This window comes from Lissotriton vulgaris, chromosome 12, assembly GCF_964263255.1.
Source record: "Lissotriton vulgaris chromosome 12, aLisVul1.2, whole genome shotgun sequence".
NCBI lineage: Eukaryota > Metazoa > Chordata > Amphibia > Caudata > Salamandridae > Lissotriton > Lissotriton vulgaris.
The window spans coordinates 36413833-36437408 of record NC_141700.1 but is presented as its reverse complement, the minus strand read 5'-3'; the positions used below and the strand labels follow the sequence as shown (position 1 = coordinate 36437408).

The following is a 23576-nucleotide window of genomic DNA, read 5'->3' as shown; positions in this document are numbered from 1 at the left end:
AGCCTCGTCGTAGCACAGACCCTGGACAGGTTCAGTTCAGGACTTGAAATGCTGGTTTTAAGGCTGTGCTGGGATCACTGGTACTGTTTTTGTCACCTTTTATTCTCTAGACCTACTGCTTGCATATTTATTTTTGTAGCGTGTTCATGGCGTAAATAACGTTAGATATATATCCAAAGTAGTGTATGCAGTAAAAAGAACTTCTGGTAGGCAGTTAAAACTTTTTTTTAATGCAATTAAAATGTGATTAACAAAATTGTTCTGGTGTATATTAACAACGTTGTTCTTGTGTATATGAACGTTTTATGTAGTGTGTATTTAGTTAGCTTTCTTTGTACAAAAGATCCTGTACAAAATGCGATACCTGTTAATATAATGGTGTTTTACAGAGCTAATCTCTTGTATTCCAGATGACGATAAAGGCAGCTGGCCTCCAGATGCCTTCGTCACCCCTGGTGAATAACATTTCTTCTACTTACTGTATACATTTCTTGTACATTTTCGACATTGCTTCTCCCACGTGCGGGATTGGTTGTGTGGGTTGTAAGGTTTGCTGCCTTGTTGGTGGCGTGGGGTTGGAGGCCGCACCATTCTTCAACCAGTTAAAATGCTCTGCCTGCTTGGATTTAACGACCTTACTATCTATGAACGTCTGGCCTTTCATCATTTTGTAGGTGGGTAGACCACAGATCGGGCATGCAGAATGGCCTGCTTTTCTTACTAGGTCAATCACTAAAACTCCCATCAGAAGGTCAAAGGATTTCATAATGTGATACCACAATGTCATTGGAAATCATTTGATAGTTTAAAGGAACCACTTACTATTGAGGTCTTGAAGCGGATATAATCCTGTTCATTGTTGTGCTACCCCACCCTTTTAGTGAAAGGTATTGTAAGCACTTAATCGATAATAAGTAGGGCTCCCGGTTTTCCATTTAAACGGATTTATACATATAAATACAGACGGAAAACTAAAGTTCTTTTGTCTGTATTTATAAATAGAAACAGAACAATACTTATCAACTGGCTTTATGGTGTCTATGTGCTCCTCTGTAAAATTAGTGTCTGAGGCACACAGGGGCCAAGGAAAGAAATTTGAAACCGCTACTGCGATGTCCTGCAGATTATTCTCCCCTCTAAATCACCCGCCCTTCCGAGTCTGGCCAAGCACTCTGCTGCCAAGGGAGACTGATTAGTTAATGAGCGAGCCTCTGTACCTCCCAGACAGCAGCAGGCCGAGAGCGCTTATCTGCCTTTAACAATACATCACACGCTATTGACCATGCCACAGGGTTAATTGACACGCCCCCAGACGTCCTGTCAACACCATGATTTTGGTCATTAGTTGTCTCACCATCATCTTGTAGTAACTGCATGTCCGGAAGCAGCAGGACAGTGATGTTCTCTTTGTCTTCGAATTACGCATCTTAAAGTGCGTGTGAACATCTGCACATCTGATGTACAGCAGCGCCTGGTTCACAGCTACAGCCTAGAGCCAAACACAACACCGAGGTGAATTACAGGGTGGCAAAGGCAAGCATGCATTTCAGGCTGATTGGCATACCGGCGGAGCGAGGTGCAGTGCTCTGCCCAAGACGCCGGGATTCCAACGATGCAATGATCACCTGTTAATGCGCGCCCAGGCCATTGTTGTTTCTTTTCAAATAAATGGACAATCTTAAGTCCCTGTACTTTGCAGACCTTGCAGGTAGTCTAACTTGCTGCTAACTGTAGCGTTTTAGTACACAGGTGTAACTACAAGAATACTGAAGGGGTGCGGGGGGAACAAGCACACGAGGGTGACTTGTTGAGTAGTTCTCAGCATGTAAAAGCTGCATAGATTTCTAAAGGTTGATGGTACACATTTCTGTAGTCCGATCTCTAATTATATTGAGGAAGCTGGAGCCCCTTACAAGTGCATTAATCTTGGAGGCCTAAAGTATCAACCTGTAGAATCTGTCTTTACATTTATTTTATTAATTATATGGCAATGGGTGTATACATCAACCAAAAAGGTGGTGGGTGGAGAAAATGGGAGTAGTAGATTTGGAGGGACTTGAACGCTGTGGTCAGTTAGCGTTAGTGAGGAGTACAGATAGTGAACTAACCGACTTGCCTGGTCATCACTGCTGTGGGGAAATAGGAAGAAATCAGGAATCTAAGAGCCCTGTTTACTTTCCTGGATTATCACTCAGCTTTATTTTCTTAGCTTAACAGCAGGAATTGAGTGACTTATGTGGGGGCTAAGAGTGGATGTAACCCTGCAATGGCAAAAGGATTGGGAGGTCACCTTCACTACCCATATCACTGGGGTAAATTAACCACCATGGATGTGAACATATAGGCTCAAGTCTCGGGTTTGGCTCACCATCCTATGATTCTGGCCAAATCCCTTAATTTCCTAGAGTCTGTAAAAATCAAAATATCCTTGTGTAATCAAACTGTTGCTCATGTTAAGCACTTCAGTACCGTAGGTGCAAAGTCACACTACAAAAAACTGCAAAAAGAGTGAATCGTCTATTTAAATAAATGTGAAAAAATACTAGCTGCAGCGTCTTCTTTTGCGTGCCACAAAAATAAATTTGGATAAATACAGATAAAATGATTAAAAAATAAATATGGATAAATACAGACGAAAATGCGAAAAAAATAAATACCATAGAACCTAATAATAAGCCATGACATCTGTAAGAACTTCATGTAGTAAACTACAGTATGTTACCCGTAAACCCGGTAGAGACCAGGGTAAGTATTGTATAGCATATAACAGTGTCTCAAATGGTATTGTTTAGTAGATAGTTTACAAAAAGGCACATTAAATTTATTTGTTTATTTATTTGGCTCATTTATAAAGCGCATGAATCGCCAACATGGGATATCTCCGTGCTAAAGACTATATAGGTAAAGTCAACTAGCTCAGAACAGCAAGGTCTTCCACTTACCCCAGTATTGGAACTTTCATAGATTCCCATGCTTTGTATCATTCCCCGTCGTCGGAATGGGAGTCTCGGTATCAAAAATACCATAGCTGTAGGTACAAAAGACAATGGAAAAAGGCCTAGGCCTCATTTCCTTTTGTAGCATATCACCCTCTATGTGTAAAAGAGACCAAACTTTGGCCTCAGCCAATCAGAAGTGCCTCACCACTTAGAACCTTCCTGAAGGAACCTCAGAGCCTCAGATTTTTATTTATTTATTTTATTTTGAAAGTTTTATATAGCGCGGACAAGATCCTTGCAGATATCAGAGCGCTTTACAAAGAGAAGTACATGGGCATGGTTAAACAGATAAATCAATAGGCCAATTAGTACAAGTTGGTGGCAACTAAGCCCAACATGAGAACAAAGTAGTACAAATAGGTGGCTACAAAGCCAAACATGTGAGTAATAGAACAGTTAATACAAATAATCAAAAGGGTCAAACATGTAGTATAGATTGGTGCAGAGTACTAACAGTGATCAAAATAGTAGTTCAGGTGTATTTAGCCATGAGGATAGCTTTTACTTCATTTTTAAAGAGTGTGGTGGAAGAGATAAGCCTGGTTTCGGGCGGGGGAGAGTTCCAGATCCTAGGCGCCATTCCCGAGAAGGAGCGCTTATATGTTTTTTCCTTCCGGAATCTTCGAGGTTTCAACAGAAGATTGTTTGTGCCTCTGGTGTTTCTAGCTCCTCCAGAGATTGTCAGTTTCTGAGCGAGGTATCTGGGTGAGTTTAGATGTACCGCCTTGTGTGTCATGCAGGCGATTTTTAGATGTATTCTAGCTTCAAATGGCAGCCAGTTCAGGGATTTCAAGTCAGGGGTAATATGGGAGTGCTTTTTTGACCCAGTGATGAGTCTCGCTGCAGCGTTTAGAGAAGCTCTTAGGGGTGCGGTTGTAGTTAGGGGGAGTCCACAGAGGGCGATGCTGCCGTATTCAATTCGAGGGATGACTAGTGCTTGTACTGCGGTTTGGAAGTCTTTGGCTGGGAGGAAGGGTTTAAGTTTCCTCAGAGTATTGATCTGGAAGTTTTCTCCCTTTGTTGCCTTGCTGATATGTTGCTGCATGTTCAGATTGGTGTTGAGTGTTATGCCTAGGGATTTTGCTGTGTCCACGATGGTGGGTTGGACATTGAGTACAGTTAGGTCTTTAAGCCAAATTTGAGTGGTGGAGGCCTTCGCTGGAGGTGAGATTAGAAGGAATTCTGTTTTCAGGGCATTGAGTTTGAGATGATTAACGGCCAGCCAGGATTGGGTGCATCTGATCGTTGAGTTCAGGAGCAAGATGTTCTTGGGGGACTGTAATTTGAGATAAAGTTGGGTGTCATCTGCGTACATGTGAAAGTGTACATTGGATGCTTGTAGCAAGGTGGTGAGCGGTTCCATGACTAGGTTGAACAGAGTTGGGGATAGAGAGGATCCTTGGGGGACACCTAGCGTTACGGGTATTGGCGAGGACATCCGGTTGTTGCTCTTGAATTTCTGCGACCTGTTGTGAAGAAAGGAGGTGAACCACTTGAGAACAGTTCCAGATAAGCCCATTCTTGTGTTTAGAAGCTCTAGTAGATTCTCATGTTTAACAGTATCAAATGCTGAAGAGAGATCAAGGAGGATGAGGAGGCAGGTGTCATTTTGGTCTAGCATTTGAAGTGCGTCGTCAATTATGTGAGTCATAGCCGTTTCTGTACTGTGCCCTGCTCGGAAGCCTGACTGGTGCGGGTTGAGGAGATCAAATTGTTCAATGTGTTTAGCCAATTGTAGTTGTGCGCATTTTTCCAGCAGTTTGGCGAGAGTGGGAATATTGGTAATGGGACGGTAATTGTTGAGATCAGAGGGGTCGGCTGTAGGTTTCTTTAGGAGAGGTGTGACCTGACCAACTTTTAGTGAGTCAGGTATGCTTCCCTGTTGGAGAGAGCTGTTGATAATTTCAGTCCAGAGAGGGATAAGCAAGGGGGTAAAGTATTTTACTGCTGCAGCAGGAAGGGGGTCCGTGAGGTGATTGGATGGTTTCAGGGTGCTGAGCAGTTTGCCAATTTCTTCTTCCGAGTATGTGCCAAAGGTTGACCATGTGGCATTGTTTTTTGGTTCAGTGGCTGCTAGGCACTGTGGTTTGGAGTAGAGGCTTGCGTCAATGAGGAGATCGCTCTTTATGTTGTCAGTTTTTTGGGAAAAGAAAGCAGCGAAGTCTTCACAGGATGGCGCCTCACGCGCAGTGATGAGTGGTTGGGGTTGATCCTTGGATTGTGATCTGATTAGCTCAAACAGTTTTCTCGGACGTTTTTTTGCTTGGTCGAGCTGGAGGCTGAAGAAGTCTGATTTTGAGCGTTTTATTTTCCTGAAGTAGGCGTTTCTCTTTTTCTTCAGATCTTTTAGGTGCATTGTCGAGGGAGCTGATCTCCAGGTACGCTCTGCCATTCGCATGTCTCGTCTATCTTCATTGAGTCTCCCGTCGTACCATGGATTGGAGATTTTAGTAGAGGCTCTTTTTAGCTGCAAAGGTGCAGCCTCATTAATTATAGAGGTCATAGCGTTGAGATAATGGTCAGTCAGTGTTTGAACGTTCGTATCGCCTGTCGGTGGCAGTAGGAGATTGCACCTGTTAGGGGGCAGAGAGCCTGGGTTGAGTTTTTTCATGTCTCTTTTCCAGACTTTTGGCTTGGATACTTGAGCCGGATTAACTTTAACTTTTTCATTGATAAAGAATGTGACAGTATGATGATCACACCAGTCACAGGGTTGGATGGAGTCGAGTTGGATAGATTCCTCTTTGGAGATGACCAGGTCGAGGATAGAACCTTTCTCGTGGGTCGGGCTGTTACATATTTGGGTGAGGTTGAGGGCATCGAGGAAGTTTTTAAGACTATTTACCACCGCGTCCTTGCTATCATTCCAGTGGAGGTTGAAGTCACCAAGGTATATTTGGGTGAGCTGCCGTCCAGAATTGTTTGAGATCATATCCATGATTTGTTGGGAAAAGGTGAAGTTGTCCCTGGGTGGGTGGTAGATGCTGTGAAGAAAACATATTGGTTTGCCCTCGCTGATAATGTCAAGGCAGATGTATTCCCAGGTTGTTGGGGATGGTAGGGAGGTAGAATTGACTTTCTGAACAGAGAGGTTATTCCTGTAGATGCATGCGATTCCACCACCTAATTTGCCTGTTCTGTCTAGCCTAATAATGTGGTAGTTGGGAGGAACCAGAATGTCCATTATAGGTGTCGAAGATTCAGTTAGCCATGTTTCGGTCAGGATGATTAGGTCAAGGTCCGTTGATAAGAGGAGATCAGCAATAGCGGCAGAGTGTTTCGAGGCCGATCTACAGTTGAGGAGAGTGCATTTGAGACGAGGTGTGTTGAGGGTGGTAGATGGTTCTAGAGAGAGAGGGACTTTTCTAAGGTTATTGGGGATGGAGAATCTGCTGTTTAGTGTGGGGGGTCTAAGGAGATTTGAGTGTATCGTGGGAATGTTGAGGTGTGGGGTGGTTGTGATTTTGGGGGGCTGGGTCGTAGGAGCGGAGAAGGGTGAGAGTGTCGCGGTCAGAAGTAGAGTTGTGGGTGCGACGAGGGCGGTTGTTGCGATTGCTAGCTGGGAGTGAGGTCAGGTTGGGGGAGAGTTGAGTGAGAGAGTTAGTCGGAAGGGTGGGGGACCCGTTGGGCGGGGAGGTGTAGTTGTGTGAGGGGGGGTTGTAGGGACGACGAGGGGGACGAGGGCAATTGCTGCGCCTATGGGCAGCAATTGACGCCCGGTTTGGGGCGTGTTGAGTGAGGGAGTCAGCTGGAGGGGTAGGAGACAAGTTGGGAGGGGAGGTGGGTGCTGGGTTTATGGGGTGGGTGGCGAGTAGTTCCTTGATGTTGTGTATTTCTTCTTTGATCTGAGTGAGGGTGGCCATGATGATGTCCATCGTGGGGTAGGTGGTGGAGGTGGGGGCGGCAGTCAGAGGTGAATGGCTGACCAGGGAATTCGTGTGCAGGTGGGAGCGTGGGCTGGTGTTCGAGGAGGTATGCGTTGTGTTGGTGTAAGGGAAGGTGTTAGGGAGGAGAGATGTTTTGGGCGGGAGGGGTGTGGATGAGGTAGGGAGGAGGTTGGTGGTAGGCGGGGGGTCAGGGTGTATGCTGGGAGACTGATAGTCGTGGTGGGGGAGCAGGAAGGGTAATGGGGGCTGAGAGTAGGAGGGGAAATGGGATAGGGGATGGTCCTGTTGTGGGATGGGGGAGTTAAATTAAGAGAGGAGGTGTGTTCTGCGTGATTGGTTAGAGGGTAATGGGGACTGAGAATGGGGGGGATGAAGGGGGGATTTGTCGCAGTGCGTGTTGTCCTGGTGCTGGACTAGGTTAGGTGTGTTGTGTGTGAGAGCTGTGCTGTTAGGGGTGAGCGGAGTAATTTTCTACCGCACGTTGTGCTAGGGAGTCTCCTTTGAGCTCTGCTCAACCTCTACTCTTCAAAAGGATTACTTCAGGATTTTCTAAAGGATTTTCTTCAGAATCTTCCAGATTCTCTTCAGGATTGTTACTACCTTCCAGGATGTCGGAAATTGAGAAGAAAAAAGCCCTTTTCAAGCCTTGTTCTTCCTGTGGCAAGATAAGGCTTTTTGTGGAGGATAAGCATAAGGACTGCATTTATTGCCTCTATCCTGACCACCAGGCTGCTGACTGTCAGATCTGTCGCACTTTTTCCGCCAAAACCCTCCGGGACCGTGAGGGTAGGCTCCTGACATGGCTGCAAAAGCTTAAATCAAGGAAGGATACTGTCTCAAGTGACAGTGAGGATGCTGGATCGATGTCTCCTACAAGAAGGTCAGTGAAAAGGGGTAGGGGTTCCCCTTCTACTTCTGTGGGAAGATCTTCAAAGGCCTCAAAAAAGACCCCCGTGAGTCTGAGAGCCCAGGTCCCAGCAAATCTCCTCACGGAAGTGTACAGGAGAGGGATGGACCTTCTACGCCTTCTACAGGTGAGAAGACTGCTACAGCCTTCAAAACACCTTCATTCCAGTCTTCTGAGAGGACTTCTAAGTCCTCGACGACGAAGACGTAGACAGCGGGAGGCCCGTCAACGAGGACATCGAAGACTCCGTGGACAGGAGGTTCGTCGACGTCGCTACCGTCGACGGCGGAGTCCTCGCCGTCGACGGAGAAACTGAAGACGCCGACGACAAAGGTACCAGCTTGAAGGGTGTCGACGAAGGAGTCGTCAACGACGAAAGCCCAGCCGACGACGAAAGCCCAGTCGACGACGAAGGCCCCGTCGACGTCGAAGGCCCCGTCGACGTCGAAGGCCCCGTCGACGTCGAAGGCCCCGTCGACGTCGAAGGCCCCGTCGACGTCGAAGGCCCCGTCGACGACGAAGGCCCCGTCGACGACGGTGTCGACGGCTGCGGTCTCGTCGACGTACTACAGTGACTATGACAACGGCTGGCGTGTCGACAGTTTCATCGTCGACGACGTCCACGGCACCTATCTCGACGGCGTACATACAACCGTCGACTACGGAACCGACGATATTGTCCACAGAAAAGCGGATTACCATTTCTGTGACGCGGATCACGCCAGAGATGACTTCTCCAAGGACGGTGTCCCCTCTGTTACCTACCATGCTCCTTCAAGAGGGAGAATCAGAGGAGGATGAACAAGATGCATATAGCTATGCCAATAGTCCTTCCCAACTATTTGTCAAATTCCAGGACACTGACTCAGAGGGCGAATACGGCCACGAGGAAAGTGGTCATGGTCAGCAGCAACCTGAACAGGAAATGGTTTCAGTGCCAACGTCTTTCCTGCAAGATCTACATAAGATGCTACAAGACTATAAATCTAAGGCCAGTAGATCTACCAAATACGTCAACGCCTGCTACGCCTTCAAGGACTCAGGCTTCATTGGTGCCACCTACTTTAACGGCTCCAACTTCTCCACAGCCTCAAGCGTCCTTCCAACATGATTCCTCTGGATTGCCAGGGACTCATGATGTTGATGAATCCTCGGATGAGGACCAACAGTCGGATCATGTCTCTAATCCCGACACAGAATATGATGAATATGTTATTGACAATCCCGCATCGCCAAATCCGGACCCGGCGGACTCCCCGCCAGCGGATATTGGGGGCTTCCATCAGCTGATGGAGAGAGCTGCGGCAAGATTTAAATTGGCAATGCCTAAGGTTACCACAGATTGTTTCTTATATGATTTTAAGGAACCCTTTCGGAAGACTGCCAGGTCCATTCCTATCGTGGATCACCTATGGAAAGAGGGCATAAAGGCAATGACACACCCGGCGACGGTGGTCCCGGTGCTACCGCGTCTCGATAAGAAGTACAAGGCACCCGATGATGCCCCTGCGGCCTTGACAGGTCATCCAAGACCAGACTCTGTAATCTCGCAGGCAGCGCAGAGGAAATCGCGCAACCCTTCGGCACCACTGACGTGGGAAAAAGATTCTCATCGATGGCAAGTTTGCTGGTGCGAGCGGGTAATGCCTTAGCGATCCTGGGAAGGTACGCCCGTCAACTGCCTCCTGAATCTACGTCTGAGGCAAAGAAGATTTTACAAGAGGGAGAGGCGACGTCGATGGAAATCATTGATTGTGCAATGGATATTGCAACTACTGCATTCCGTTCACTGGCTGGAGCGGCAGTACTCCGTCGCCAAGGATGGCTTAAAGCTACCTGGTTCCGGCCCCAGATCCAGAATAAAGTATTGGATCTCCCCTTTGATGGGGAAGCGTTGTTCGGCGAACTCATTGACGACACCCTGCAAGATATTAAAAGACACAGAGACCGCTAGGTCTTTAGGAACACTTCAGTACAGAAAGTCTCCTTTCAAGGGATCCAGAGGCAGGGTTGGTACTTACAGAGGATCCTTCCAACAACAACGCTATTCCAACACAGGATCCGGTTCCCAGCAACACCGTCAGCCTTACCAGCAGCGGCAGGGCCAGTCTTCCAACTACTCCAGGCCTTACGGTAAAGGAAAGCAGGGGGCACGAGGACGAGATTCGTCCAAGCGCCAATAGCGGCCTCCTGGCTCTTCCTACTGGACCCTCCTTCAGGAAGTCATCAGTTGGAGGCAGGGTCAACAAATACCTTCACAACTGGTCCAAGATAACATCGGACCGTTGGGTGCTCAACATCATTCGGAAAGGGCATACCTTAGAGTTCACACAAGTTCCGCCACCCAAGCCCCCGGCAGCCACTCCTTCAAAACACCAGCTTCTCCTTCGGCTCGAAGTTCAACAGATGCTCCGAAAAGGGGCGATAGAGCCAGTTCCATCAAACCAAAGAGGTCAAGGATTTTATTCCAGGTTCTTCCTCGTGAAGAAGACGCTCGACAAGTGGCGCCCCATTTTAGACCTCAGGGGGCTAAACACCTATCTCATTTCTCTGTCCTTCCGGATGGTGTCCCTCCAGGACATCTTGAAGCTGATCAGCCCGGGGGATTACATGGCCACGCTCGATCTCGAGGATGCCTATTTCCACGTTCCGATTCACCCAGCGCACAGAAGGTTTCTGCGATTCACAGTAGCCAAGAGCCATTACCAATTCAGGGTTTTACCCTTTGGACTCCTCTCAGCCCCAAGAATATTCACAAAGGTGCTGGCGCCAGTAGCAGCTTTCCTGCGAAAACACAAGTTTTAGGTCTTCCCCTATCTGGACGACTGGTTACTGAAAGCTCCGTCCAGAAAAAACAGCGCTACAGGCGGTTCAAGCATGTACCAATTTATTTCAGAACCTGGGTCTCACTCTAAACAACGAGAAATCTTGCCAGATCCTGTCCAGAAGAGCTCGGTTTCTGGGAGCCATCTTGGATTCGAAGCTTTCACGAGCTTTTCCTACTCTGGAAAGGAGGCAGAAATTGCAAACCATGGCCCAAGACTTGCAAACAAGAAAGTCTCTTTCAGTACGCCGCTACAAGTCTCTGCTGGGAGTAATATCATCGTGTATTCCACTAATCCCACATTGCAGACTGAGGATGCGTCCCTTCCAGGAACAACTGGACAATCAATGGAAGCAAGTCCACGGTTCTTTCGACGACAGAGTGGCTATCACTCCGGAGATGAAGGACGCGGCCTTATGGTGGACAGATCAAAACAACTTGTCCCAAGGCCTATCCTTCGCAAGCGACCCGTCTCCACAAGTGATAACGACGGACGCGTCATTGGAGGGTTGGGGAGCAGTGCTGCAGGACCTACATGTCAGTGGTCATTGGTCACCCCAGGAAAAACGCCTCCACATCAACCTGTTGGAACTCAGGGCGATACGACTGGCTCTGCAAGCGTTTCTTCCTCGCCTGGAAGGTTCACAAGTGCTTATCAGGACGGACAACACCACGGCCATGCACTATGTGAACAAGGGAGGAGGGACCAGATCGCGCCCATTGTCACGAGAAGCCCAGCAGGTCTGGGAATGGGCGATCCATCACAAGATGTCTCTGATGGCAGAACACTTGCCTGGCGTCCTAAACGAAAACGCCGACAGACTGAGCAGGTCATTCTCGGTCAGCCACGAATGGGAGTTGAATCAGGAAGTCTTGGAACAAGTCTTCAGCCGGTGGGGGAAGGCCGGACATCGACCTTTTTGCCACTCCAACCAACAAGAAATGCCGGTCTTACGCAAGCAGGCTTCCCCATCAAGATTCACTGGGAATCAAGAAACTCAAGGTGGAACCGTGCAGGATGATTCTGATAGCCCCGGCTTGGCCGAGGCAGTTCTGGTTCACGGAGCTCCATCTGTTGTCGATAGCTCCCTCCTTGCCTCTAAGGGTTCTGCCGGATCTTCTCACGATGTCCGAAGGACAGATTTTGCATCCAGATCCTCAGTCGTTACACCTGACTGCATGGCTCCTGAACAGCGAGAATTTATGAACCTGCCATTGTCAAGGGAGGTTAGGGAAGTTCTGTCCCAAGCAAGGGCTCCTTCAACTAACAAAACTTACCGCCTTAAGTGGAAAAGATTCTGTTGTTGGTGTCGAAAGCAAAACATTGATCCATTCACTTCCAAGCCTCATCAGATCCTACCTTACCTGCTGTCTTTGGCCAAATCGGGTCTAGCCCATTCATCAATTAAGGTCCATTTGGCTGCTTTGTCACGATTCAGAAGGACAGACTCTGGGCCTTCATTATGGTCTTCCAGAATAATCAAGCAATTTCTTAAGAGCCTGTTCAGGGTCTATCCACCGGTGAGACCGCCTCCTCCAACATGGCATTTGAATCTGGTCCTTTCTCAACTTATGAAGGGTCCATTTGAACCAGTCCATTGTTCTGACATCAAATATCTATAAATAGCGTGTAGGAGAACTACAGGCTTTGACCATCCAAGAACCTTTCCTTCAATTCAAGAGGAACACTGTCATCATGAGGACTAACCCTAGGTTCATGCCAAAGGTTCCCTCAGATTTCCACTTGAATGAACCAGTCATTCTGAAAACATTCTTCCCTCAGCCTTCCACGCCAGCGGAAAAAGCTTTGCATTCGTTGGATGTGCAGCGATGCTTAAAATTTTATTTGCAACGTACTAAAGATTTTCGAAAATCTTCTCAACTGTTTGTAGCCTTCGGGGGACCGAGTAAAGGCCTTCCACTATCCAAACAGGGTGTTTCAAGGTGGATCACAAGCGCTATATTACATTGTCACAAGGCTGCTGGTAAACCTCTGACTGGAAAGATACGAGCGCATTCCACAAGATCTGTAGCTTCTTCAACAGCCCTCTTCGCGGGGGTGCAAATTAAGGATATCTGCAGAGCTGCTACCTGGAGCAGCGTCCACACCTTTACCAAGCATTACTGCTTGGAATCTCTGCAACAGGATGATGCAGCAGTAGGACAGGCTGTCCTGAGGAACCTCTTCCACTAATGGTGAGCTTTCCTTTCTTCCCACCTTCCATTTTTTCACATTTTGTATCTAATGTCATGTTGTCTACTGCCATTTACAATGCAAAATGTGATTATCTTGCCAACTGCTTACTACTCTGATACAAAGCATGGGAATCTATGAAAGTTCCAATACTGGGGTAAGAAAACAAGTTACTTATCTGTAACTTTAGTTCCCCAGTATTGGTAACTTTCATAGATTCCCATGCGCCCACCCACCTCCCCGGGGAAAGCTCAGCCTACAACAGATATGGTGTCTAAGTACACAACGGCTACGAAAATCTGAGGCTCTGAGGTTCCTTCAGGAAGGTTCTAAGTGGTGAGGCACTTCTGATTGGCTGAGGCCAAAGTTTGGTCTCTTTTACACAAAGAGGGTGATATGCTACAAAAGGAAATGAGGCCTAGGCCTTTTTCCTTTGTCTTTTGTACCTACAGCTATGGTATTTTTGTTACCGGGACTCCCATTCCGACGACGGGGAATGATACAAAGCATGGGAATCTATGAAAGTTACCAATACTGGGGAACTAAAGTTACAGGTAAGTAACTTGTTTTCTTCTTCCTGAAACTGAGGTAATTGTGGGTTAATCGCAGCGTCTCCGGGAGTTGGATCCACAATTTGGGCGCAAGGTGGGAGAAGTCTTTACCTCCCCATTTGGTTTTCTTGAAGCAGGGGTTAACTAGTAGGCCTTTGCCTTCCGAACGAAGCTTGCCCGAGGGCGTGTATACTGTCAATTTATTTGATAAGTATGATGGACCAAGCTGGTGGAGACCTTTGAAGACTAAGCAGCAGATTTTGAAGTGAATTCTTTTGCGAACCGGGAGCCAGTGCAGTTTGTGGAGAAGGGGAAGGGAAAGGGAGGGAGTGCGGCAGGGGGCATTGGTGATCAATCGGGCTGCTGTATTCTGGATCACCTGCAAGGCCTGTAAGGCCGAGTCTTTCGCTGAGATAAGAAGCGCGTTACAGAAGTCCAGCCGACTTAGTACCAGTGCGTGTACCACGGTCTTACGGTTATTGAGGGGGAGTAAGTGAAAGACTTTTTGTAAGAGGCTGAAGGCATGGAAGCAGGACCGTTTCGTGGATGCTATGTGTTCCTCCATGTTTAACTTATTGTCAACAATAACCCCTAGGTTTTTTACAACTGGTTTAGCGGTTGGAGCCGCACCTAGTTCTTCCGGCCACCAGCTCTGGGACCAGCTGGTGACTACCTCCGTAAACAGCATGATTTCAGTTTTGCTTGTATTAAGCTGGAGATAATTTAGGTTCATCCATGCCTTAATTTTGAGCATTCCTTCAGAGAATATTTCATGAATGTTGGGGGCATTGGTATTGTAGGCAAGAAGCAGCTGTGTGTCATCTGCGTAGGAGACCGGGATAAACCCGATCTTCCTAAACATTGAAAAGGGTGAGGCTAAGACAAAATCCCTGAGGGACTCCCTTTGTGACCAGGGTGGTTTTTGCTTTGAAGGGGCCCAAGTTGACTGTTTGGGTCCGATCCCTAAGAAAGTCAGTCAGCCATTCCAAGGCTGTGTCCTGAATGCCTATATTGCACAGTCTGTCCAAAAGAATCTGATGCGAGATGGTATCAAAGGCGGCGAATAGGTCGAGCAGTACAAAAATAACTGCTTGACCCCCGTCCGCTTGCAATCTAAGATCATCTAAAACCTTGACCAGGGCAGTTTCCGTACTGTACCTAGATCGAAATCCTGACTGGGAATGGTCCAGGCAGTTGGAGATCTCCACGAAGGAGGAGAGATGCTTGTTAATATGTTTCTCCAACAGTTTACTATAGAGCGGGAGCAGGGAGATAGGACGGTAGTTTGTGATCACGTCCGGTGGTAATTTTAGGTTCTTCCTAATAGGCATAACTTGCGCATCTTTCCATTGCTGTGGAACTTTGCCCTCACTAATTGAGCTGTTAAAAACTACCCCCAGGGGTCTGGCCAATTCAGACGCAAGAGTTTTAGCAATTTTCGCCGGAATAAGGTCTTTGGGGGACCCTGACTTGGCAGATTTAAGAAGGGTTTCGGTTTCTCCTGAAGTAAGGAGGGGAAACAATTTTAGGGACAACTGGGCATGCGCCAGGAAACTCTGTAGAGGGGTAACTATATCTGGCTCTCGGGGACCACAAGGGGAAAATTTGGTATAAATATCTTCCATCTTTTGCGTTAGGAAGCTGGCGATGTTCTCACAAAGTAGTTGCGACGGCTCAACTTCAGGATTGCAGGCTTTAGGGTTAACTAAGGAATTGAGGATCTGAAAAAGTGTTTTAGAAGTGTTGTCAGCTTGCTCCAATTGAGAAGCGATATATTTCTTCTGAGTGTTTCTAAGATTCTTGTGATGTATCCTCCACCTCTCTGTGAAGCTGTCCCTGTCTGAAATTGCTTTAGATCGGCGCCAGGTCTGTTCCAATGCTTTACAAGTGCTTTTTTCTGCCTTCAATTCTTGTGTAAACCAGGCGGCTTGGGGCCGGCGTGCCAAAGTGGCAGCCTTTTTTGTAGGTATGGTGGCGTCTAGGGTAGAGATGGTGGCCTCATGAAGGAGTTTAAGGTGCTCCTCAACTGTTCTATCAGCGGGTTGTGAGAAGGCATGGAATGCTTCGGCAAAGGACACTGGCAAAAGTTTCTGCCATTGCGTATAGCTGCGTACTCCAGGTTTTTTATTTGGTACGTTCGCTCTGGGCCCTACTAGGTCGAAAGTAATCATATGATGGTCCGACCAAAATAATGGTAGAGTTTGTTTACATATTAGGTCGGAGGAGTTTGATAGTATTTGGTCAAGGGTATGCCCTGCATTATGAGAAGGCCCATTATTTTTCTTGATCAGACCAGGGGGGGATATTTCTCCGACGAAGTGCATGGTCTCTGGATCCAGGCTATTTCACTGTGGATGTTGAAATCTCCCAATAGGATAAATTTATTAGAGGACATGACATGGGGTGCAATAAGCTCAGAGAGAGTATTAAGCGACGTGGCAGTAGGACCGGGGGGACGATATACAAGTGCGCCTTTTCCAGCTAAGTTGAGGATGTACATCTAGCCTAAGTACGATAACTTCTAGATCTGTGTTCATGTGTTGGTCTAGTATGGTTGCCTTGATGGGGTCCTTATATTCGATGGCTATCCCACCCCCCCTTTTCTTGGGTCTATCTAGTTTCAGGATCCTATATCCATCCGCCAGGGCTATAGCTATGGCTGGGGCGGAGGTAGTGTAATCCATGTTTCTGTGAGAAACCCATGGTCTGGTTTCAGGGAAGTCAAAAGGTCCCAGATGTGAGTCGCCTGCTTAGGAAGGGAGCGCACGTTAGCCAAAAATGTTGTCCATCTATGATCCATCTAAATTGCCATTAACAGGGGAAGGGGAACAGGGAGACAGACGATTAGGGAATTGCTTTTCATATATATTTGGGTATACGGTCAAAATAGATAAACGTAAATGCACTGTGTTACATAAAATGTCATTTAACCTGTATTATATTATGCACAAGTGCTTGTGAGAAAGAGAACGCCGCTGGTGACACGTGAAGGAGTATGCTCAGACTCCACAGCACTGTAACCTAAATTTGGCACCTGGTCCTGATGATGGCCTAATACTGTACAAAGGTCGAAATGCTGTCTACTCCCACAGCATAATTTACAGCGCCTCCCTCGTGATTGCCCAGAAGAATTAATCTGTTCCTAGTGTACCAAATGTCTGGGCATCTCTAAGAGTACATTGTATATATCACTTGTTTCTTTTGCGCCCTTCTTCCCGCTGGATATACTGCTTCACGTGTCACCAGTGCCGTTCACTTTCTCACGAGCACGTGTGCACCGTATAATACAGGTTACATGACATTTATTGTAACACAGGGCATTTATGCTTGTCTATTTTGACCGTATACCCAACTATATGTAAAAAGCTATTTCTTGATCTTTTGTCTCCCTGCTCCCCTAGCCATGTTAATGACAATATATTGTGCATTTTTGTAAACTATCTGCCAAACAATACCCTTTGATACTCTGTTATAATCTTCATGAACTTCAGCATTGTACTCGTGGTGATGTGATGGATTATCAAAAGCAGGAAATAAGATTATATATAATCTAAATAACTGGTCTTTGAGGACTTTGTCAAACCGTCATTTGGCGTTTGTCAGTGGGGCTTAGGTGAATTCTTGTGCCGACTGGTCAAGCCATGTTAATTTAAATGCCAACAAAAGCTACCATGACAATTTGCATATGTACAAAATCCTGGCCAGTTCGTCTCGACATTTTGAAAAAAAACACATCACCCAGGGCCTCCCAACAGCTGCAGTGGCTGGTCAAAGAGGATATCATCATATTAAAAGTGGCATGCTTTACATAAGGTTGTCAGTCACTACTGTTTGTGACTCCGGAAATTCACAGTACATTTTTACTACAATAATCAAGCAACTACTGAGATTTAAATAGACCAAAAGGAGCCTCTTTACTAACACGGTTGCAAACTGAATGAAAACCCTTCCGCTGAGGACAACTCTCGGTGCGTTGCAAAATTTGCTGTTAAAAATGCTCAATATTTTCACTGTTTTCTGGACAATTGGGTATTAACAAGCACGGCTAAAGATTAATCAAGTGGTATCGCAGCTGTGATAAAAGTATAAAAATAACTTTTCAAGGCAGTTGAGATTAGCTTGTGGTATATGTATTTGGGTTGTGCACACTGACTACCAAGACGTTAAATTACCACGTTACCTTTGTGTACCGTGTTCCCCCACAGGTACCTTTTGTGTTTCACCAACAAAAAATAAAAAGAAAGTTGATATTAATGCCTGGTGAGTTAGAAATAGAAAGCTCCTCTAGATGTAGTGTGGTGTTCTGTAATATATTTCCAGAGCTAGAAATTCAACATGAGACTGGGGGTTTAATCAGTCTCTCCGGGTCAAAAGCAGCATCACATTTGTACATCAGCAAGACTCCTATGCATCTGGAGGATTAACTACTGTTACAGTGAAGTATCCTACCGATTTGTAAGGATGTCCCAGGAAAAGATAAGTACTATGTGCTACTTCCATGGGGGCAGTCAGTGGTTTGCAAAGGTACACGTCTCACAATCCAGTCGAAATATAGGTGTTTATCCATATATTCATGGACGCCTATAGGTACTCAGGTTGCTCTCCTCCATCTTCGCCAAGAGACGTGGTTTTAAAATTATTGATTTTTGGCTGTCCGATCAGTTTAATGCTCCGTTTTTTTTCTGCTGGTATTTTTAAGTGAATTACACTGGACCACTAAAATGCAGTGTTTTAGAAATAAGTGTTTTGTAGAATGAATGCGTCCCCTGCAGTACCATGTCTGAAATACTTTTACCCCCAGTTACTTTGTTTTAGACTTTAGTAGCGTCACTACTGACTTATTATTACAAACTGCTTTGAAAGTGTAAGAGCATTTTCAGGAACTGAACAGGGCGTATGCTAGCACTAAAAAGGTGTTCACACTTCCAGAGTCATACATTTTTCTGTAAAGCAATTTTTATGGGAGATTTTTTTATATGTAGGCAACCATGCCAATAAAGCTTGCCTTCCTGGGAAATCTGGTTCTGACTTTCCAGTTCCAAATAAATCTGACTGCTGTCAGAAAAACAGTTTGGCAAAGCAAACTAAAACTGTGGGATGAATATGTGATCTTTACTTTTTCCAAACTTCATAAGGAACAGATACGCTTTTAAGGGAAAGAAATCTTCTGTGCTTCAAATGCAGTATGTTTGCAAGCTGTCACGATCTATGTTTTTAGGTCATTGTTCTTTCCCTCAAGCTTTGCCTGGCTTAATAGTGAATTGGGTGGTTTTGTCTTCCAACTTCCACAGTAAGTCCGTATCCCCTGTCCTCAAATTGCCACCTTACTACCTGCCTGCCTATGGATTTTGTGAGGACCTGGAATTCTGCTTGCGGGTCATCTAAAGAAAGTATCCTTCTGGCAGTAAAACATAGGTTCAGCTAATATTCTAGGACTTGTTGGAGCAATAAATTATCCTGGCACAACGACTGCTGTCCTGGTAAAAAATGTTAGCACCTCATGTGTAGTTCTGTCTCTAGATCAGCATTCTCTCTTCCTTCTCTTGTGCAGCAGAATAGGACGCCCAGGGCCTGCGGTTCGGGGTCTTAGATGATGCTGTGTCACCATGTTCTTTTGGATTAAATACCATTCAGGCCAGATGGTGAAATTAAGTTCTTCTTGAGAGGGGCCTTTTATGTTGTGCTCTTTTCAACAGCAGATCTTCAAGAGCTCCTGTGTATGAAACAAACTTAGCACTCTTTCCTACCACACTGACCCCACCTTCTTTCGGGGCCTCCCACCCCTTTCACAACACTATGGAATGAACAATGTGCAGGTGTTAAAGGTCACTCTGGGCTAAGTATAGAGAATTCCTTTCCCCTTCCTTGCAGCTGTATTTTAACTATTGGTGGTTATGAAAATGTATTTTATTTTCAGACTCAGTACTGACCTATATTGACAGAGCTCTGGCTTTTCGTGAACTCCCTCCTGCAATGTGAAAGAAAAAAGATTTGAGAGACTCTAATCGAGCATCAGTGGGAGTCTACTGAAGCCAGAATGCTCCCAATCGAAGTCTAATCTAAAAACACATTGCCATGCTTAAAGAACTGTGCATAACCTACAGTTAATATGTTTAACAACAGTGTGGTCAACTCTTACCATTGCTGTGCAACTAAAATTCTAAATAAATACCGTGTGTTATCATTCGAATGTATTGCAGAATTTGTAAATGGGAATGTCCACGCAGTACAAGCTGACATTGATAGCTCTGCATGCAACAATCATTGTGAATGTTAACCATGTCAGTCATAACTCATATATTTGCTTTTCTTTTTCTGTCTGTCTCGACTTACAGCAAAACGTGAACCTGGGGAGCCCGTTCCTCCAGAATGAGAAAACCTGCACCCTACTGTAAATTTACCATTATGCACATTTTCTAAAAACCTGGATTTCGGTGTCAAGCCTCTCATTTGTGAATGAAATCAGTTTGTGTAAATGCTTAGTTTCATTTTTGTTGTATGTTAAATCATTTATTTTTTAGTGAGGAGGGAAGCAAACATCAGTATTTTCACGACAGACTTTGTTACAGTGCAGGTTTTGTAAAATACACACAAGTAACTCATAGGACAGTCCATTCTCGTGAAGGCATCTGGTTTTCTCAAACCCCATTACCTTTTTTATTTTAATGACTTATCTGCTCTTGTTTCTGATCTCTTGACTTTTTAAGTAAAATACATTTTTATATCTTATTTGTAAATTTCCCTTACACGTGATGGAGGGTAATAAAAAAAACAGGATTTTAAGAGGGTCAGGGCACTCCCCCTTTAAACTTGCTTCATCTAAACTGATTTTTCATTGTGAAGCACTTCCTTCAAAAAGTGAAGCAATTTCCCCGACTGAATTTTTCCAGTCAAACAAAACAAGCGGATGATGGGTTTTTAGCCGTTCACCTCTTTGAAGGTAATCATGTGTTGTTTGTGTATAACATATTTAAATTGGATGCTTCTGCCTTTTTTTTAATTATCAGATCTTCTCACTTGTACAGATTTTTGCATTTTTGTTTCGCTTCACTGCTCATGTATAAAGATAAGTTGTGTGATGAGGTCTCAACTGTCTTTAATGCAGCTGAAAATAGTGCCCATTCGTATAACAGTATTAATGTTTGCTGGGGTGTCCGCAGTTGAATCGGAAAACATATTTTCCATTTTCTATACTGGAAAATGGCTCCATTTACAGATACTGAATTGTAATGAAGTTGGATAGTTCTGTTGAGCAGTCTAAAAAAGAAATAGCAAGGAGACTGATTCCTGAGAACCCTGTGCCGATGGCTGTGTAGCTTTTGGCGTTACAGCCATTTAAACACCAACTTTGAAGCCCAAAGTGGAGTCTTGCAGTCATGCTGTTCCGCATTGAGATACATTAACTGAAGAGAATACAAAGGTAGGAGACTTCTCCTCCAAAGTTGTGATCTCGTTCAGCTGTGCGGTATTTTTTTTTATTTCAGAGTTGCCTGGTGCTGCTCCCCTTAAAGGGATTGTGTCCCCTTGTTGAATACTTAAAGAAAACCCAATTAGTGTCAAGTAGGAAGCTTAAACCTGCTCTTCGTTCTTGCCGTAACAGTTTTTTTCTTTACAAATTATTTTTCTGTACCAGGTTTTTCAGTGGAAGCACTTGGATTGTGCCCTCTGAACCCACGTATTGGGTCTGTTCAGTACCTGTCCTTTATCGCCACCTTAGGGTATCATGCAGCTCGGTCTTAAACTAACGGTGCACTAAGACCCTTAACTTATTTCTTTAAAAAAAAAGGTCTGGCAAATGGCATTTCTACTTTGTGGTCTTGATGTCTGTATTGATTAGTTGTATTTATTTAATTTCATTACACACAAAGCGAGCACGTCCTTAAGCAAACCGCTCAGTGCTTAACTGACAGATGTCTCAAAGCTGATCTGAAAAAGTAAAACTTTCACTATAGATGCAGGTCACAAAGGCCTGAGGGAAGGGGCCCACAAGTATGTTTTGTTCTTTTTAAAACAAAATGATGTGAATGGTACAAGTTGTATGATGGTCTCAATATGCTTCAGTGCTGCTGCTCTACAGCTGTTTTACAGGTTAATTCCTGGTTTGTGTAGAGACTAATTGTACAACCGTTAAATGTAGTCACTTTTAATCGTAAAAAACCAAAAGGTTTATTTTCTGGGGAACACTTACTGTCTGTTCGTTCAAGCACTTTGTCTGGCTTCAGGGTGCTCATCACTGCATTACATCTGCAAATTCTACTACAGTAGCTGTTTTAGGGATACCTTTAGCATCATTAATGTAGCATGTTTTCACTGATCTGCAGACAGTGGAGTAAATATGCGATTTGCTGCTCATTCTTTTCTTTTGTGAAGGAGGTGAAGCAGGTTTCAGGAAAGAAGTTTTAAATCCAAGGGAAGTAGAGAAAATTGTTTGCCTTGGGCCTTATCCGTTGCCGTGAAGATGTGAATCAGATGTGTTTCGAATCAGCGCAACACATGAAACCAGTCATATTTGTGTATGTTACTGACTTCTCTGTGAATTTTATGTCTCTAACTCAAATACACTTTTGTAATGAATTTCAATGTTGCTTTCTTTTTCGTTTACTTTGGAAGAATTGTTGAATGAACTTCCCCTGAAAGAAATTGCTCACACAATCCTCTGTCACAGATTTTGTGGTTGTTGCGCTAAGCACTGCAAGAACCAAATATGACTTTCATTTGTGGACACAAAACTTCATAATTCTTTTGGCAAAAGAATTCATAAAGAGCAATCAGCACGACAAGAAAAAATACAATGTAATTTAGTGGTGTATTACTTGGATGTACAAATCAAAGGTGACTAGACAAAGTTTTATTCGGTATTTGTATTCTTTGGTTTGTGACTCATTACATTTGGAAATTATTTCACATATGGGGATAATAGTGCAACAGTCCCTGTGCAGGATTGTAAAAACCGAATTAGGACAACTGTTTTTTTAATGTAAAATATATATCTATGTATATCTCACTAGTTCCAGTTGACAACTCTCCTCGCTTGGCCCCATCTCCTCTAAAATGCAATACTGACAACTTTAACAAAATTAGAATCCTAATGTGATGTTTTCTGTATAAAATTACAAACAATGTATCCTCCTTCAAAACAGGTCTTTAACTTATTGAAAACAAAAAGTGCAGGGAGCCAAATATTTTCTTAGACGCTCATTATAGGTGCTGCTGAATGCAGTCTTTGCTGCATACCAAGACTTCCTTGTCTCAGCCCCACCTATAATGCCTCATTCTTCCACCTCATTAAACCTTCTGTCTCTCTCTTTCATAAATACAGGGGCTGCCTGCTCTTGATTCCACCTCATGTCATTCTTCCACCATCCTACACCTTCTGTCCCTTTATCTCATGAACACCGAGGCTGCTTCATCTTGATTCCCCTCATGCCTCTTTCTTCCACCATCCTACACTTCCTGTCTCTTTATCTCATGAACACCGAGGCGGCCTGGTCTTGATTCCACCTCACGCCTCTTTCTTCCACCACCCTACACTTCCTGTCTCTTTATTTAATGAATACCAAGGCTGCCTGGTCTTGATTCCACCTCTTGCCTCTTTCTTCCACCCCCTACACTTCCTGTCTCTTTATTTAATGAATACCAAGGCTGCCTGGTCTTGATTCCACCTCATCCCTCTTTCTTCCCCCCCCCCCCCCCCCCACACTTCCTGTCTCTGTATCTCATGAACACTGAGGCTGCCTGGTCTTGATTCCACCTCATGCCTCTTTCTTTCACGCCCTACACGTCCTGTCTCTTTATCTTTTGAATCCGGAGGCGGTCTGGTCTTGATTCTACCTCATGCGTCTTTCTTCCACCCCCTACCCTTCTTGTCTATCTCATGAAAACCGAGGTTGCCAGGTCTTGATTTCACCTCATGCCTCTTTCTTCCACCTCCTACACTTCCTGTCTCTTTATCTCATGAACACCGAGGCTGCCTGGTCTTGATTCCACCTCATGCCTCTTTCTTCCACCACCTACACTTCCTGTCTCTTTATCTCATGAACACCGAGGCTGCCAGGTCTTGATTCCACCTCATGCCTCTTTCTTTCACCCCCTACACTTCTTGTCTCTATCTTATGAACACTGGGGCTGCCTGGTATTGATTCCACCTCATGCCTAAAGACTTAATTAAGGCTGCAGAATTTTGTTTAGAAACTAATACTGTTGCCCTGGCAGCT

The 23576-nt window shown here is 45.1% G+C and overlaps 1 protein-coding gene across 7 annotated transcripts in view; it reads left to right on the top strand.

Annotated features, from left to right (window-relative positions):
• CHERP (calcium homeostasis endoplasmic reticulum protein) overlaps positions 1–21936 on the top strand; it is a 138802-nt gene extending 116866 nt beyond the window's left edge. For 4 of the 7 annotated variants that reach the window (XM_086946929.1, XM_086946928.1, XM_086946925.1 and 1 more), the window contains 2 exons: positions 411–455; positions 19698–21936. In XM_086946929.1, coding sequence (XP_086803055.1) covers positions 411–455; positions 19698–19735 — 83 coding nt within the window. In that variant the 3' untranslated portion in view covers positions 19736–21936. The remainder of the gene's footprint in view (positions 1–410; positions 456–19697) is intronic. The other 3 variants (XM_086946930.1, XM_086946927.1, XM_086946926.1) reach the window with 1 other exon arrangement.
• Positions 21937–23576: the final 1640 nt, after the last annotated feature.